The following is a 12,448-nucleotide window of genomic DNA, read 5'->3' on the forward strand; positions in this document are numbered from 1 at the left end:
TTTTCTCATTATTATTCTCATTTTGCAAAGGCAGGAAGAAACAGTACTCTACTGGATTTTTTAAGGGCAATTTGTACTTTACTTGACCAATAATTTCTCAGGCGATTTTTGATTTTCCACGTCGCATTTGAAAACATCGCAGTGCTCCTTACTTGCTTGGAAAAAACATTGATGTTGAATGTCAATCTTATCCTAAAAACGCGTCCGTGTATTTAAGGAATGAATACCGGCAATTCAGTTAATATATGCACGAATGAATGTAGCCACATAAACACACCCGGTGCGCCTGGTGGCGCAATTTCTCATTTTCACAAGCACGTTCAGTGCCGAGTCAAAGGTGAACCGACACAGAAAACATGGTGGAACACACAAATATCCGCGTGGTTCACCGCGGCGGGACTAAAATCAACTTTCGAGTTCCTGTTATCACAAGCGATTCCAAGTAAGTGCTTGTTTCTCTGCGCTCGATTGTGGTCCGCGTGCATAGACGAGAGATCGCCACTGTTTTAATCTTATACAGCTTTGTTGTCAACACCGGAGCTAGCGATTACCATTACGAATCCCCGTAAAAAGGATCTGCTACGGGCCATAGTATAACTTTTTCCGATATATATATATATATATATATATATATATATATATATATATATATATATATATATATATATAATGACCCCCATTTATACCATACATTTCAGTCATTAAATTCAACCTCAGACTTGAGAATATTCTGCTGGATTGGATACCCCAAAACCTTCTTTTTCCTTACCCACATAATACTGAACTACTCGGCCACTGGTGTGGCCAGCCTTTGTGGAACATGACAACCAGTGGACTGAAACGGATTGGTTGTGTTTTCTTCTACCTTGGCAAGATCAGCTGATTTTTGCAGCAGAAGAACTCACAGTTGAGAACTAGTAATGCCCAATATAATATAATCTTTGCTGTGGTCCTCTGACATTACACAACAAAGTTACACCGCCTCAGGTCCAACCTCTCAAAAACGCCACAGAACAGTATTGTTAGAAACTAACCCGATCACGGGATTATTGTGTTTGGTGTTGACTGCAGGTTCCTCCTGTGCGCCTCTGGAGAATGTGTGAAGGTGTACAGCACAGCCACTGAGGAGTGCCTTCGTGAGCTGCGGGGACACACTGACCTAGTCACGGGTGTGCAGCTCAAACCATCCAATCACCTGCAGGTGCATTCATCTTGGACATTTTGACCCGTCATTTTAGATTCAAGATTCTGCCACAGGTGTCAAACTCCTGCATGTTTTCAAACCTTCTCTCTCAAACACATCTGATTCAAATGATGAGGATCATTTTCAAGCTCCTGCAGAGCTAATCATTTGAATCAGGTATGTTGGGTAGAGAAAACTGGAAAACATGCAGGATACTGGCTCTCGTGTGGATTACAGAAAATAATGAGTGCTACTTTATGATGGATGAATTGATTTGCGGCATAGCGGGAGACTTGTTGTTTTTACACTATGGTGTTAATTATTCATTTTAATTGTGTGACTGTTGTGGTTGCAGGTTTATTCTTGCTCTACAGATGGCACTGTCAGGCTTTGGGACTATGCAGATGGCATCCTCATTAAGGTGACACCCCCCCCCCCCCCCCCCCCCCCACACACACACACACACACACTTTTGACCCTTTTTTTGTACAGTGCTGTAGAATTTTCTGGAAATCGTAGAATATTCTGAAAAAAATTGAAATGAATATAATCACATCTTCAAAGAAAGCCGCTAGCACAATAACTGGCTGCCTGTTTTCTCGACTCCTGACTCATTTCTAATCTCTTCTAGTCTTACGATGTTGGCCATCCAATTCATGCCCTTTATGCCTCTGCACACCACGAAGGAGTTGTCTTCATTATCATCCCTGACCAAAAATGCGGTAGGCAATTTTTCAGATACACAACATATCACCCACTCACCTTTTCAAAGAATAAACAAAAGAAACATCATTCATGTAATTATTCCAAGTGTCATTCACTGCCATTGACGAGTATACTTTTTAATTGTTTTTCATCAGGGATGCGCAGGGGAGCGTTTGTTTCTATTTCATATTCTTGTATTCTTCATAAAAATGTAATATTTGTAAACAATGCACCATCACCCCCCCCCCCCCCACACACACACACACACACGCACACGCACACACACACACACACACACACACACAAACACAAACACAAAAACAGACACAAGATATTCGTACTTTTAAGTTTAGTTCTGGGTTCTTTCCTAAATACCATTAAACACCACTAGGGTGTGTCAGAGACAGACGAACAAAACTGAGTGGGATTTTTCATTGTTAAGTGAGGAAAAGAGGTAAAAGGTCACAAGTGCTTATGTGTGTTTTTAGAGCTGTTCCAGCTAGTGGCTCTGCAGCTTCCTCAGAGTGCCGATCAGCGAGTGGAAGGCCTAGAACTTTTGGCCGTGCTCCCAGACGTGAGCCCCCACCCGGAATCAATCGCAGTTGGCAAAGGGGTGTGTGTGCTCCTTCAGTCATCTTGAATGGCAATGTACATTTATTCATTTAGATTTATAACAAGATCCTGGTGTTTCACGCACTCTTAAAATAACCCAAGGATAAAAAAATATGGACCACTTGTAGTCTGGCCTTGGCTTGAAAGGGCTTTGGATTTGCACCCAGCCTCAGTTCAAATGGATGGCTACCTACATTTTAGAACAAAGCTTGCATAATAAGTGCTATTGATTTCTGCTAGACAGCCAAAATGTCAGGAAAGCCTCCTAGCACAGTGGTTCTGAAATTGGAAAAACGTTGAGAGCCACTCTCTTAGAAGATGCATTTTATTTGTGGCATTTGAACAGTAAATGCGTAGACTATTTGTAGCCATTGCATGAACCGTTGTTCAAATTGTTTAATCATCGCAGGGGGAGTTTACGGCTTCAGTCAAGGGTTTGCATTTGTCGGTGTATTTCTTCAAGAAGCAGAAGACATTCAGGTGAGCTATAAAAAAGCACATTTACAGTGTTATGATGACCACCTATTTGGTGGTCCATTGTCTGACTGTCTGTTCCGTATTGTGACAAGATTTTCCCTAAAACACGACAACAAAAAGGGAGGCAAAAACACGTTCACCTGTGTCGCCTGTCACCCAAGCGATGATGTCATTTCCACCGGACATGAAGATGGAAAGATTCGCTTATGGTGAGTTGCCTTTGATTATATACAAACGAGACAATAACTGCATTGATAGTATAATCCTTTCTTTTTTTCTTCTTCTTATTGTGTTGATGCTCCAGGAGAAACTTCAACCACAAAAAAGAGTACACATATTCTACACTCCACTGGCACCACAACACTGTTCGCTCGCTGTGCTTCACACCAGAAGGTACGCTGCATGATCCGTTTACTCTTATAGCGAGATAAATTTGCACCAGGGATGGCCAACATGCACCACTTAATTAAAAAATAACAAAAAGTATTATCACCACTTCCCTGTACGTATATGGCAAACGTGAACTTTCCCTGGTTTTCTGCTGCCCTATACTACAATTTGCAGGGGAATAATCATTGTGTTTATTTTAGTTTTATTTTATTTAGACTTAACAAAAAAGGGACAGCTTTTTGCAAAGGAGTCTCCATCTCACAATTGAGCAATAATTTGCTTCATGTTCCAAATTATTGGCTCTGTTTGAAAAGACAAATGTTTTGTTCCTGTCACACCATTAAAAATTGGATTTGCTGATACCGGCAAAAATTTCTCACAACCTCTCAAGTTCCTTCACGTACCCGCAAAGGTACTCGTTTGCCTATTTGAGAACCACCATTTTAGGTTATTTTTAATTTTATATTATTAATACTTTTTATGAGCAGGTACCAATCTACTGAGCGGAGGTGTGGAGTCGGTGCTCGTCCAGTGGAAATACGGTCAGGAGAGCCAACGAGATTTTCTTCCCCGACTCGGTGCCACAATCACTCATGTCACCGTCTCACCTGATGGCACGCTGTTCTGCACCTCACACGCAGATAACAGTAAGACATTTTCACTTTTTAACTATAATTCTAGCCCTCTTATTACGTTTTGGTCAATTTGGCCCAGCCCCCCAAAAATATTTTCGAAAATGGGGTTAAAAAAAATTCAAAGGTCTTCTAGTGTTGTGGTGTGTTCAAGTTTGCTTAAATTTTTCTCATGTATTTTTGTTTTATGTGCAGCCTGTCACATTTCCTTTTTAACAATGAACAAATGAACATTCAATAACAAATACGGAACTGTAAGCCATCCTTAAATGTGTTTTCCCCTTTCTTCCAGAAATCACAATTATTGAGAGCTTCTTAAAAGTGTCAGCTGTCATTCAGGGCCTCGTCAAAGGTGAGTAACACACTCAAGCACAGCTTACTTTAAAGCAGACCTCCTCAAATAGAAGGGCGTGGCCTCCTGGGGGGACCCGAGATGATAATTGAGAAGAACTGCTTTAAAGTAATCCTAAAACCTATTTTGTCATTTTCAGCTGTAAAAAGTTAATATTTTGTCTGCAGTTCATTTGAAAACATCATTAATGTTACCATACATATTTTTAAAAACACCTTTTTCCCCTTGCTGTTGCCTGAAAATTATATCACACGCACTGGGCTCAAGTCATGACGAATCAAGATTCAGCTTTTGAACATCACATGACCAAAACTGTTGAGCTGTGAATGGTTGTTACCTAACCCTTGAGCATGTTATTCTCAGTTGACAGTAAGTGGTAAAATGTGTTTTAGAAGATATTAAAAAAATAGATACCAAACTAAGTATAGACAAAATATTAAGTTTTTACTGCTTATATTGGCTGAATAAGTTTATTATAAGCTACATTGCCTTGTTAATTCAAACCACGTGTCCTGCCCCAGGTGAAAGCGTGGCCACAGACTTGATGGTGGACCCTCGCAGCAAAGCACTTGTCCTGAATGGCAAACCGGGCCACTTGCAGTTTTACTCCCTTCAAAGAGATAAGCTGCTTTTCAACGTAAGACTTTTCAAGTCACACTATCGCCCTATCGCAATTTTCTTGGTGTTGTGATTTCCGTATGTTTCCTTCCCGTAGTTGGACATTGTGCAGCAAGAGTACATCCACGAGCTGGGACTGCAGCAGTTTGAAGTGGTGAAGGCCGCTTTCGATGCGTCTGGAGAGCGCTTGGCGACTGTTGAAGAGAGGAAGCTGAAAGGAGCGGAATTGGAGCTTAATTTGAAAATGTGGACGTTTGATGAACAAACGCAAAGGTAACCCCATTATCTCTTTCTGAACATAGGAGGTAAATTTCATGCGTAATTGGAAGTACACGTTTGTAACTAACCTCCACTAAACGACTTAAGGGTAAAATGTCCAACTCACTCGGGTGCGTTGTACATTATTCTGATGTTACTGGATCATTCCTGCATCATGAGTTAGTACCCCTGGGGGCATGTGAAATTTTAACAAGGATTTCGTCTAATCAGCTTTGTAATGCTGTTTTGCATGAAACTTAAAACAACTGAACATACATACAGTATTACAGTATGTTGGACATTGGTGACTGCAACTGTATGGGTTTCTTTTCAAATGAAGAGAAAATTAGTTGGAACATGAATCAACCTGTGTATTCCAGACCATTTTGTTTATTGTAAATTACAACTAACCATCAGTCCCCGTAAATATTCTTTATATTTACCATGTTCATTATGACACACATTACATTATTGTGTTATAGCAACTCTGTTGCACAAGATTTTTTTGTCTTTAGTTTGTGATGTTTTATGTAGATGCATATTGTCATGCGTGGTGCCATTTTCCAGCAGGGGTTAAAAAAAAAATCCCAAAATACTTGGAAAAAGATTGTGAACCGCTGCTGTACGTTGCTTTAACTTATTAATTAAACCAAGCAGAATATGTCATACTTGTAAACTGGGTCACTTTGAGTTAGCAGTGACACAAGGGAATATAAAAAGAGGACGACTAAGGTTCACATTTTTAAATTTGTCATCTGCAGTTTTGTGCTGGACACAACCATCTCAGCCCCCCACGAGGCTGAGATTACGTCCATGTGCTTCGGTCCTGCCGCCGCAGACCATTACACTGCTCTACTGGTCTCCGCCAGTAAGGATGGACACTTCAAAGCCTGGCAGCAGACGCTGCCCCCCACCCACGCGGAAGGTGAGATGACCCTGTCACTGTATGAGGTACTTGGCGCCCGGAGGTGGAGACCGCATTTAGAAGGCTCTTTTTTTGGGGGTAGTGGGGGGCATTTAAACATTTAAAGGCAACTCTTTAGTTTGTACACTGTGGCAAAAGGATACTTGGAAAAAATATTGCAATTAAAGTATCTCTCGGCGTGTTTTATTCAAGCGATTCCAGAAGATAGATAGATGTGTAACATCATCTGTTTAATTTCTGGCTTGTCTGTTGGAAAATTGCATCACTTAATGACAATAGTTTTGTAAAAATACCACAGTTTAAAAATAAGTTGCTTAATGTTCCAATGAATTTGCTCTTAATTTGAAATGAAAAAAAAATATTGTTCCTTTAACTTTGCTGCTTCCTACAGAAATCCTGTTAAAATCTTAGGTACCCCGTGAAGTGCCGTCACGTTACCCCCCCATTTGAGAACCACTGTAATTTGCAAATCCTTTTTACAACAGAGTTTCTTCTCCAAATTTTCATTACAAAAGTGCGGTCATTCATTCACGGCAGAATGCTTCATGGTATATCGCTGTAATCCGTTTGTTAATATTTTCCCTTTTCCTTTATTGTTGTGATGGGACTACCCTGTCTAGACGAGGACCCGTCGTGGGCATGCGACTTTGTGGGCTCTTATCACAGCCTGTCACCGCAGTGTTGCTGCTTCTCAGCCGACGGCTCCCTGCTCGCCGTCGGCTTCCAGGGGGTTGCGACCTTGTGGAACCCGGCCACTTGGGAGCGCCTAACCACTTTGTCCCAGCCGCCAGGCGGGATCAGGTCAGTAGAAAAAACATAGTTTGGTGGTTATGCTTGTAGGTTAATGAGGAATTCCCCTGTGGCTGAATTAGGGTTAAAATGATTATCTAACATCACAGATCTTGGAGGTTGAAAAAAGGTTTTCAATTCCTTGCACTTTCATGTTTTAACGGTGGCTCCATGTGGGAATAGTACTTGAGATTGTTGCTGTGTCTGCAGTGGTGTCATGGGAACCAAAGTATCCTCTGGGACAGCACTGTGCTCAGTCGTAAAAAATGTTCCTCTTGTAGCCAACAGAATGGTCTTTGAGCATGTAGTGCTCTTGTTGTTCAACATTAACAAATACAGTCAGATGTCCCCTCAGGAGAAAGTCTTCTTCATCATTTCGCTACCCATTTCGTCAAGTCAGCTTGTTTTCAATTGCACTTCCAGATTTTTTTTTTTTTTTTTTAAGTCGTGCTGAATTGCAGACGAGAGCAAAGAACTTTTTCCCACGGCGACCCTGATTTGAAGTGGTTAGTGCAGCCATTAATGCGATATGAACAATGTATCACGATGTAGATTTTATTTCTGCTTCTTTTTGATGATTAAGTAAAAAAAAAAAAAACTATCAATCAAATATTTGTCTAAAATCTCACTCATGTTTCTCGAGAGTAAAATGAATTCATAATTGTTCTTTAATGAAACGAACCTATATCTTTTTATTTCTATTCAAATACCCGATTATTCAGTAGATATCCGGATAGCAAAATATTCATTCGCGGCAGGCCTACATTAAAGACAGGACTATTTTTGCAGGAACTTTTAAGTAAGTACTTTTTTTGGTAACCTCAAATAATATGAAATTTACCATAATTTGGGAACTGCCAAGGATTTATTTCTTGAAGTAAGGGAGCGGATAAAACAAATATTTTGGTCTGTTTTGACAGCTGCCAGCAGCACCGTCTTGTATAATCACCGCCTGCCTATGGATGTGTTGAGCTGGTCGAATTGCTTGACCTCAAACACATTTAACTCCTGACTCATTGTGAAATAACCAAATATTGAATAACGTTGAGCTCAGCTGCTCAGCCCTGAGAACTAGGCTCGTGATCCAGGACACACAAACCAATTTTTAGTCTTCCTTCCTCCTCCATGTGAAAGGCCCCACACAATGACAGTTGGAACTTGAAGTCAATTCATTGCACTTCCATCTCAGGTGGCATCCAGATACTAGAGATCATGGGCACTAACCGGCACTAAGCATTTTTAGATGGGAAAAAAAAAGAGCTGTGCCATCTGTCTGATTTATTGAACTTTGAAACGACATTTATATTTGCATATTTTTTTCCACACCAGAAGATACTGAAGATTGTCAGACTGAAAAGACTGAACATTGTCAATAATGATACGCTTTGTGTCTTGACAAAATAAAGGCTTGCAATTTTTGCAATGAAGCCACTTCCACGGTTAATGTTCCAATTAATGTGGTCTTAATTTGAAAAGAAAAATGCACTTTTCCTGTCATGACATTAAAAAGCATATTAGATTTTGCTGATACCTACACGTACCCTGTTAAAATCTCAAGCAAACTCGTATTTTAGACCTTTTTTCATTTTGATTCAAAGAGAGGAAAAATGCACAAATCAGGCCAAATTATCAATGTGTGTAGCCCACTTTTGAGATGTAGAGCTTTTAACTGTCCAATTATCTTGAGCTATTTTATTTGATATGTGGCACTCAATCATTGATCTTTGTGGGTGTTCAAGCTGGGCTTGCATGTTTTAATTGGAGGTCCTGGACCAGGGGGACTAATCCTTTCAAATATGTGTGGAGCCGGCTCTGGAATCTTTAGTCACATAAACGCAGGGAAAACTTTAAAAAATGGAAGGCGTTTTTTTTTTTTCTTTTTCCTCCCCAGGAGTCTTTGTTTTGGCCGACTAAGCTGCTCAAAATACTTGCTGGGGACCACTGAGAAGAACCTGCTCTGCTGTTGGAATCTCCTCACATGCTCATGTAAATCTGCTACAATGTTATAACACATCCATACTGTATGTATACTGTATGGTGTATATATACTGTATGTGTCTAATGACATTTGTTTGGTCTATTCTCTTTGTGGTAGTGGAGTGGAGCACCTCCATGGACGTCAGCTTGCTGTTGTCTGACCCACTGTCTGAAAACATAGCAGCGTTCTGCAGTCTCGATGGGTCTACTGACTGTAAGCTTTTGTACCGTGCAGTGAACCATTTTGACATTTGTTAACCCTCCTGTTACATTTGTTCATGAGCTGTTTAATCCTCAAAAGTCAAGTTTACGTTCATTACAAACAACTTTCAATGGGCTTCACTGGTCCACAGTTCATAATAAATGGCGTCCTTTGGGAAAGTGGGAGGCTGAGAAAGAATGCAGATTAAGTGACATTATTTTGGAGGGGACGGTGACATACTGGCAACCTAAATAATTGACACCCTTGACCAAAAAGTGTTGTGCTTCTCTCTTTTAAACACGAGAATGCAATTACTCAAAATTGCACGAAACCTGTTCAATTTGTCTTTATTTCTGGTCAAAGCTGTCTTCTTTGTTTTAAATGTAAATTCTTAGCAGTCTAGTAAACAGATTTTTTTTCTTTCTTCTGCTCAGTGTTTGTATTTAAGCCCAACGAGCCCCGGCCGCTGTTTTGCCAAAAGGCCGTGTGTGCGGGAAAAGTGACTCGGGCCGTCTTTTCACCGAGGGACGCCATGCAAGAAAGCTGCGACGAGAGCTGCCAATGGCTCAACCGATCTCAGCTCTACTTCCTTAGCCAGCACATGGTGGGTTGGAAAACGCCATTTTCATTGGGTTTATCTTTTGCATGGGACTGTAAGTCACTGAACATGAGATGGGCTCTTCCTTTGCAGGACCTTATGACGTTTATCACCAAGGCAGAGGAGAAGCGGCTGATGGCTTCGAATAAACAGGTGCGGTACATGGTGTTAATGTTTTATGATTGTGACGATATTATTGTAAACATCATTGTCCCCCTTTGGCCCGCGTTTCATTTCACTGCATTTTATGACAATACAGCAGTGCGTGAACTCTCCTCTTATGTTTATTTGGAACAGAAATGTTTTCTGGGTCATTGTGGCCTTTCCTATTGTTCGATCGTCATCATGCATAAAAATGAACTAAAAATGGACCACTATTACTGACTATTCAGCCATTTTATTTTAGACCTTTTGTATCATAATCACATCCATTAATGGTTGAGATTACATGAGATTTTAACTGTTTTCTGGAGGTATCAGCTAATCTCATGCTTCTTTATGCCATGACAGGAAGGGTTCATTCTTCTTTTCAAATTAAGGGCAAATTCATTTGAACTTTAAGCAACCTGTTGCTAATATGAGTTATACAATGACTGTGATTGCAAATAGTCGTATACCTTTATTTAGCTAAGATATATGCAGATGTCCATTGTCATTAGTGATGCAATCTTCCACGACAAATGTAGTTCAAAATTTGTCATTTATGAAATTAATCAGACCTGGCTGGCACGGTACTCTATTTTAAGGTTCTATGATTATTGTGTTTTTGTTATTGTTAGTTAAAAAAAAAAAACATATATAGAAAAGGCTTAGGTTTAGGCATATGTCCGTGGGCAAGAATGAATCTTGATGAGTAAACTTGTACCAAATCATATTGACCCTTGAATATTTCTCTTTCTACTTTCCTTGTCTTGAATTGATCTATTGATCATGTGCTCCCGACCCATCGCTAGCTTGTCGTCGACAACACCGTTGCCATGACTCCATTTCACCTGTTGCTGGGCCAACGGCGGCAAGGAGGAGACCATCCCGACCAACCAGATCTTCCAGACACCAGTGCGAGGCCGCTGCTTTCGCAGGGCTCCGCCGCTATTAAGGAGGTTGGAATTTCAATCAAATATTCTAGGACGAGCATCATAGGAATGTCATTACCATGTTGTTTTGCAATCTTTTGTTTTCAGCTTCTTCAAAGCCCCGCCCACGTCCTTCCAGCTGCCACGTTCCTCTGTTCCATGTTTGTACAGTCGCTGCTCATCTCAGTTACTGACTCCAGGTCAGTTGGCTCACTCCTGGTCCAATTAGTACATTGCTAATGACACATGTTGTTAATACTTTCTTGGAACTGTTGGGTGATATCGCTTGCTAGTCACTAGGCGTTACCACTATGTAGTTTTCTTGTTGGTATTTGCCAGCAACTCTAATGTTACCGCTAGTTAAGGAGTGTTTTATGATGGCCCTAGCTAGTAATTTGTTCTTAGCATCGGCTAAAAACTGCTAGCTAATAACGCTAGCTGGTAACCTTTTTCCAGCAATAATTGCTGACTTATTGTTGTTCAGTATCAGTAACGTTTCCTGTTACTACTTTCTTGGAAGTGTTGAATAAAAAGCATTAGGTACTAACTTATCGCAACTTTTTGTTGTTAGTGTTAACAAGCAACTTATTTAATGATACCACTACTTAGTATTTTATATTGGCCCTACTTAGTAATTTGTTGTTCACACCATCTAGAAACTGGCAGATGTTAGCACTAGATAGTAAATAGCTTCTAGCAATAATTACCAACTGGTAGGTGTGAGTGCTAGCACTTATTTGTCACTAATTTCTTGGTACTGTTGGTTGGTAGTCCTAGCTAGTCACGTGTCGCAACTTACCACTTGCAAATAACTAGTTGTTAGTGTTGACTTGCAACTCAGATTTATTCTTTCCAGTAGTTTTTTTATGTTGGCCCAAGCAGCACCAGATAGAAACTGATACATCTTAGCACTAGCTGGTAAATTGCTTCTAGCAAGATTAACTAGTCGCTGTTAGTGTTCGTACTTTTGCTTGTTACTACTTTTTTGGAACTGTTGGATGTTAGCACTAGCCAGTAACTTTTTCAGGTAAAGTTCAGTGATATGAGTCCACACAGTACATTAAAAAAAAGAGAGAGACCATGAGAGATAGTGTTACCCTTCTCACATTTAAACACATTTGGTTGTTTTTGTTTTCGCGGCGCTCATGAAATTGCACAAGCAAATGGATCACATTGCATGAAAAATAAAAGCGTGTTTATCATGAAAAATGACTGAGTCACGCTGAAGCCCTTTTCATTGTTTTCTTACCCTTTAGTAAACCAAAAGACATAGAGGAGGAAATGGAAAGTGAGAAAGAGGAAGAGGGCTCCTCGGACGAGGAGGAAATGGAGACTGGCATCGTTCAAGCCAAGAAGTCATCGGTGGAAGCAAATGAGGAGGCCGAATCCGCTGCACCGGCCATGACACGAGCACAGTCCAGAGAACTGAGGCGAGTAAAAAAACTGGAGCGCGGCTGGCTCAGTGGCCTCCTGGACGGATGAGCAGCAACAATAATATGAATTCAGCCTCAGTAGTTGTCAGTTTTATCGCTGTATTTTCTAATAAATGGATCACATCACAGCCGTTTGAGGGGAAGTCAGGTCTTTGATTTCTTGTCTGTGACCATGATACAATTATCCGTTCAATAGCAAACATAGTATAGCACGTGCCTTTTAC

At 40.5% G+C, this 12,448-nt stretch overlaps 1 protein-coding gene across 1 annotated transcript; it reads left to right on the plus strand.

The window, feature by feature from the left end:
* Positions 1-314: 314 nt before the first annotated feature.
* wdr75 (WD repeat domain 75) lies at positions 315-12,367 on the plus strand. The gene is made up of 21 exons (XM_088415453.1): positions 315-442; positions 1,072-1,201; positions 1,539-1,604; positions 1,815-1,905; positions 2,377-2,501; positions 2,910-2,980; positions 3,070-3,186; positions 3,282-3,370; positions 3,856-4,014; positions 4,292-4,351; positions 4,873-4,988; positions 5,067-5,242; positions 5,989-6,152; positions 6,773-6,953; positions 8,833-8,927; positions 9,037-9,132; positions 9,555-9,724; positions 9,812-9,871; positions 10,672-10,818; positions 10,900-10,991; positions 12,048-12,367. The coding sequence occupies exons 1-21, from the start codon at positions 357-359 to the stop codon at positions 12,271-12,273; spliced, it is 2,517 nt and encodes an 838-aa protein (XP_088271579.1). The 5' UTR covers positions 315-356; the 3' UTR covers positions 12,274-12,367.
* Positions 12,368-12,448: the final 81 nt, after the last annotated feature.

This window comes from Hippichthys cyanospilos, chromosome 5 (assembly GCF_059441005.1).
Source record: "Hippichthys cyanospilos isolate Australia breed blue-spotted pipefish chromosome 5, RoL_Hcya_1.0, whole genome shotgun sequence".
NCBI lineage: Eukaryota > Metazoa > Chordata > Actinopteri > Syngnathiformes > Syngnathidae > Hippichthys > Hippichthys cyanospilos.

What these genes read in the sequence shown, in the direction of transcription:
- wdr75 (XM_088415453.1), top strand. Translation starts at nt 357, where the DNA reads ATGGTGGAACACACAAATATCCGCGTGGTTCACCGCGGCGGGACTAAA. An exon ending in CAGATGGCATCCTCATTAAG is followed by an intron (nt 1,605 to 1,814) that starts GTGACACCCCCC and finishes AATCTCTTCTAG; the next exon opens with TCTTACGATGTTGGCCATCC. An exon ending in TGATGGCTTCGAATAAACAG is followed by an intron (nt 9,872 to 10,671) that starts GTGCGGTACATG and finishes ACCCATCGCTAG; the next exon opens with CTTGTCGTCGACAACACCGT.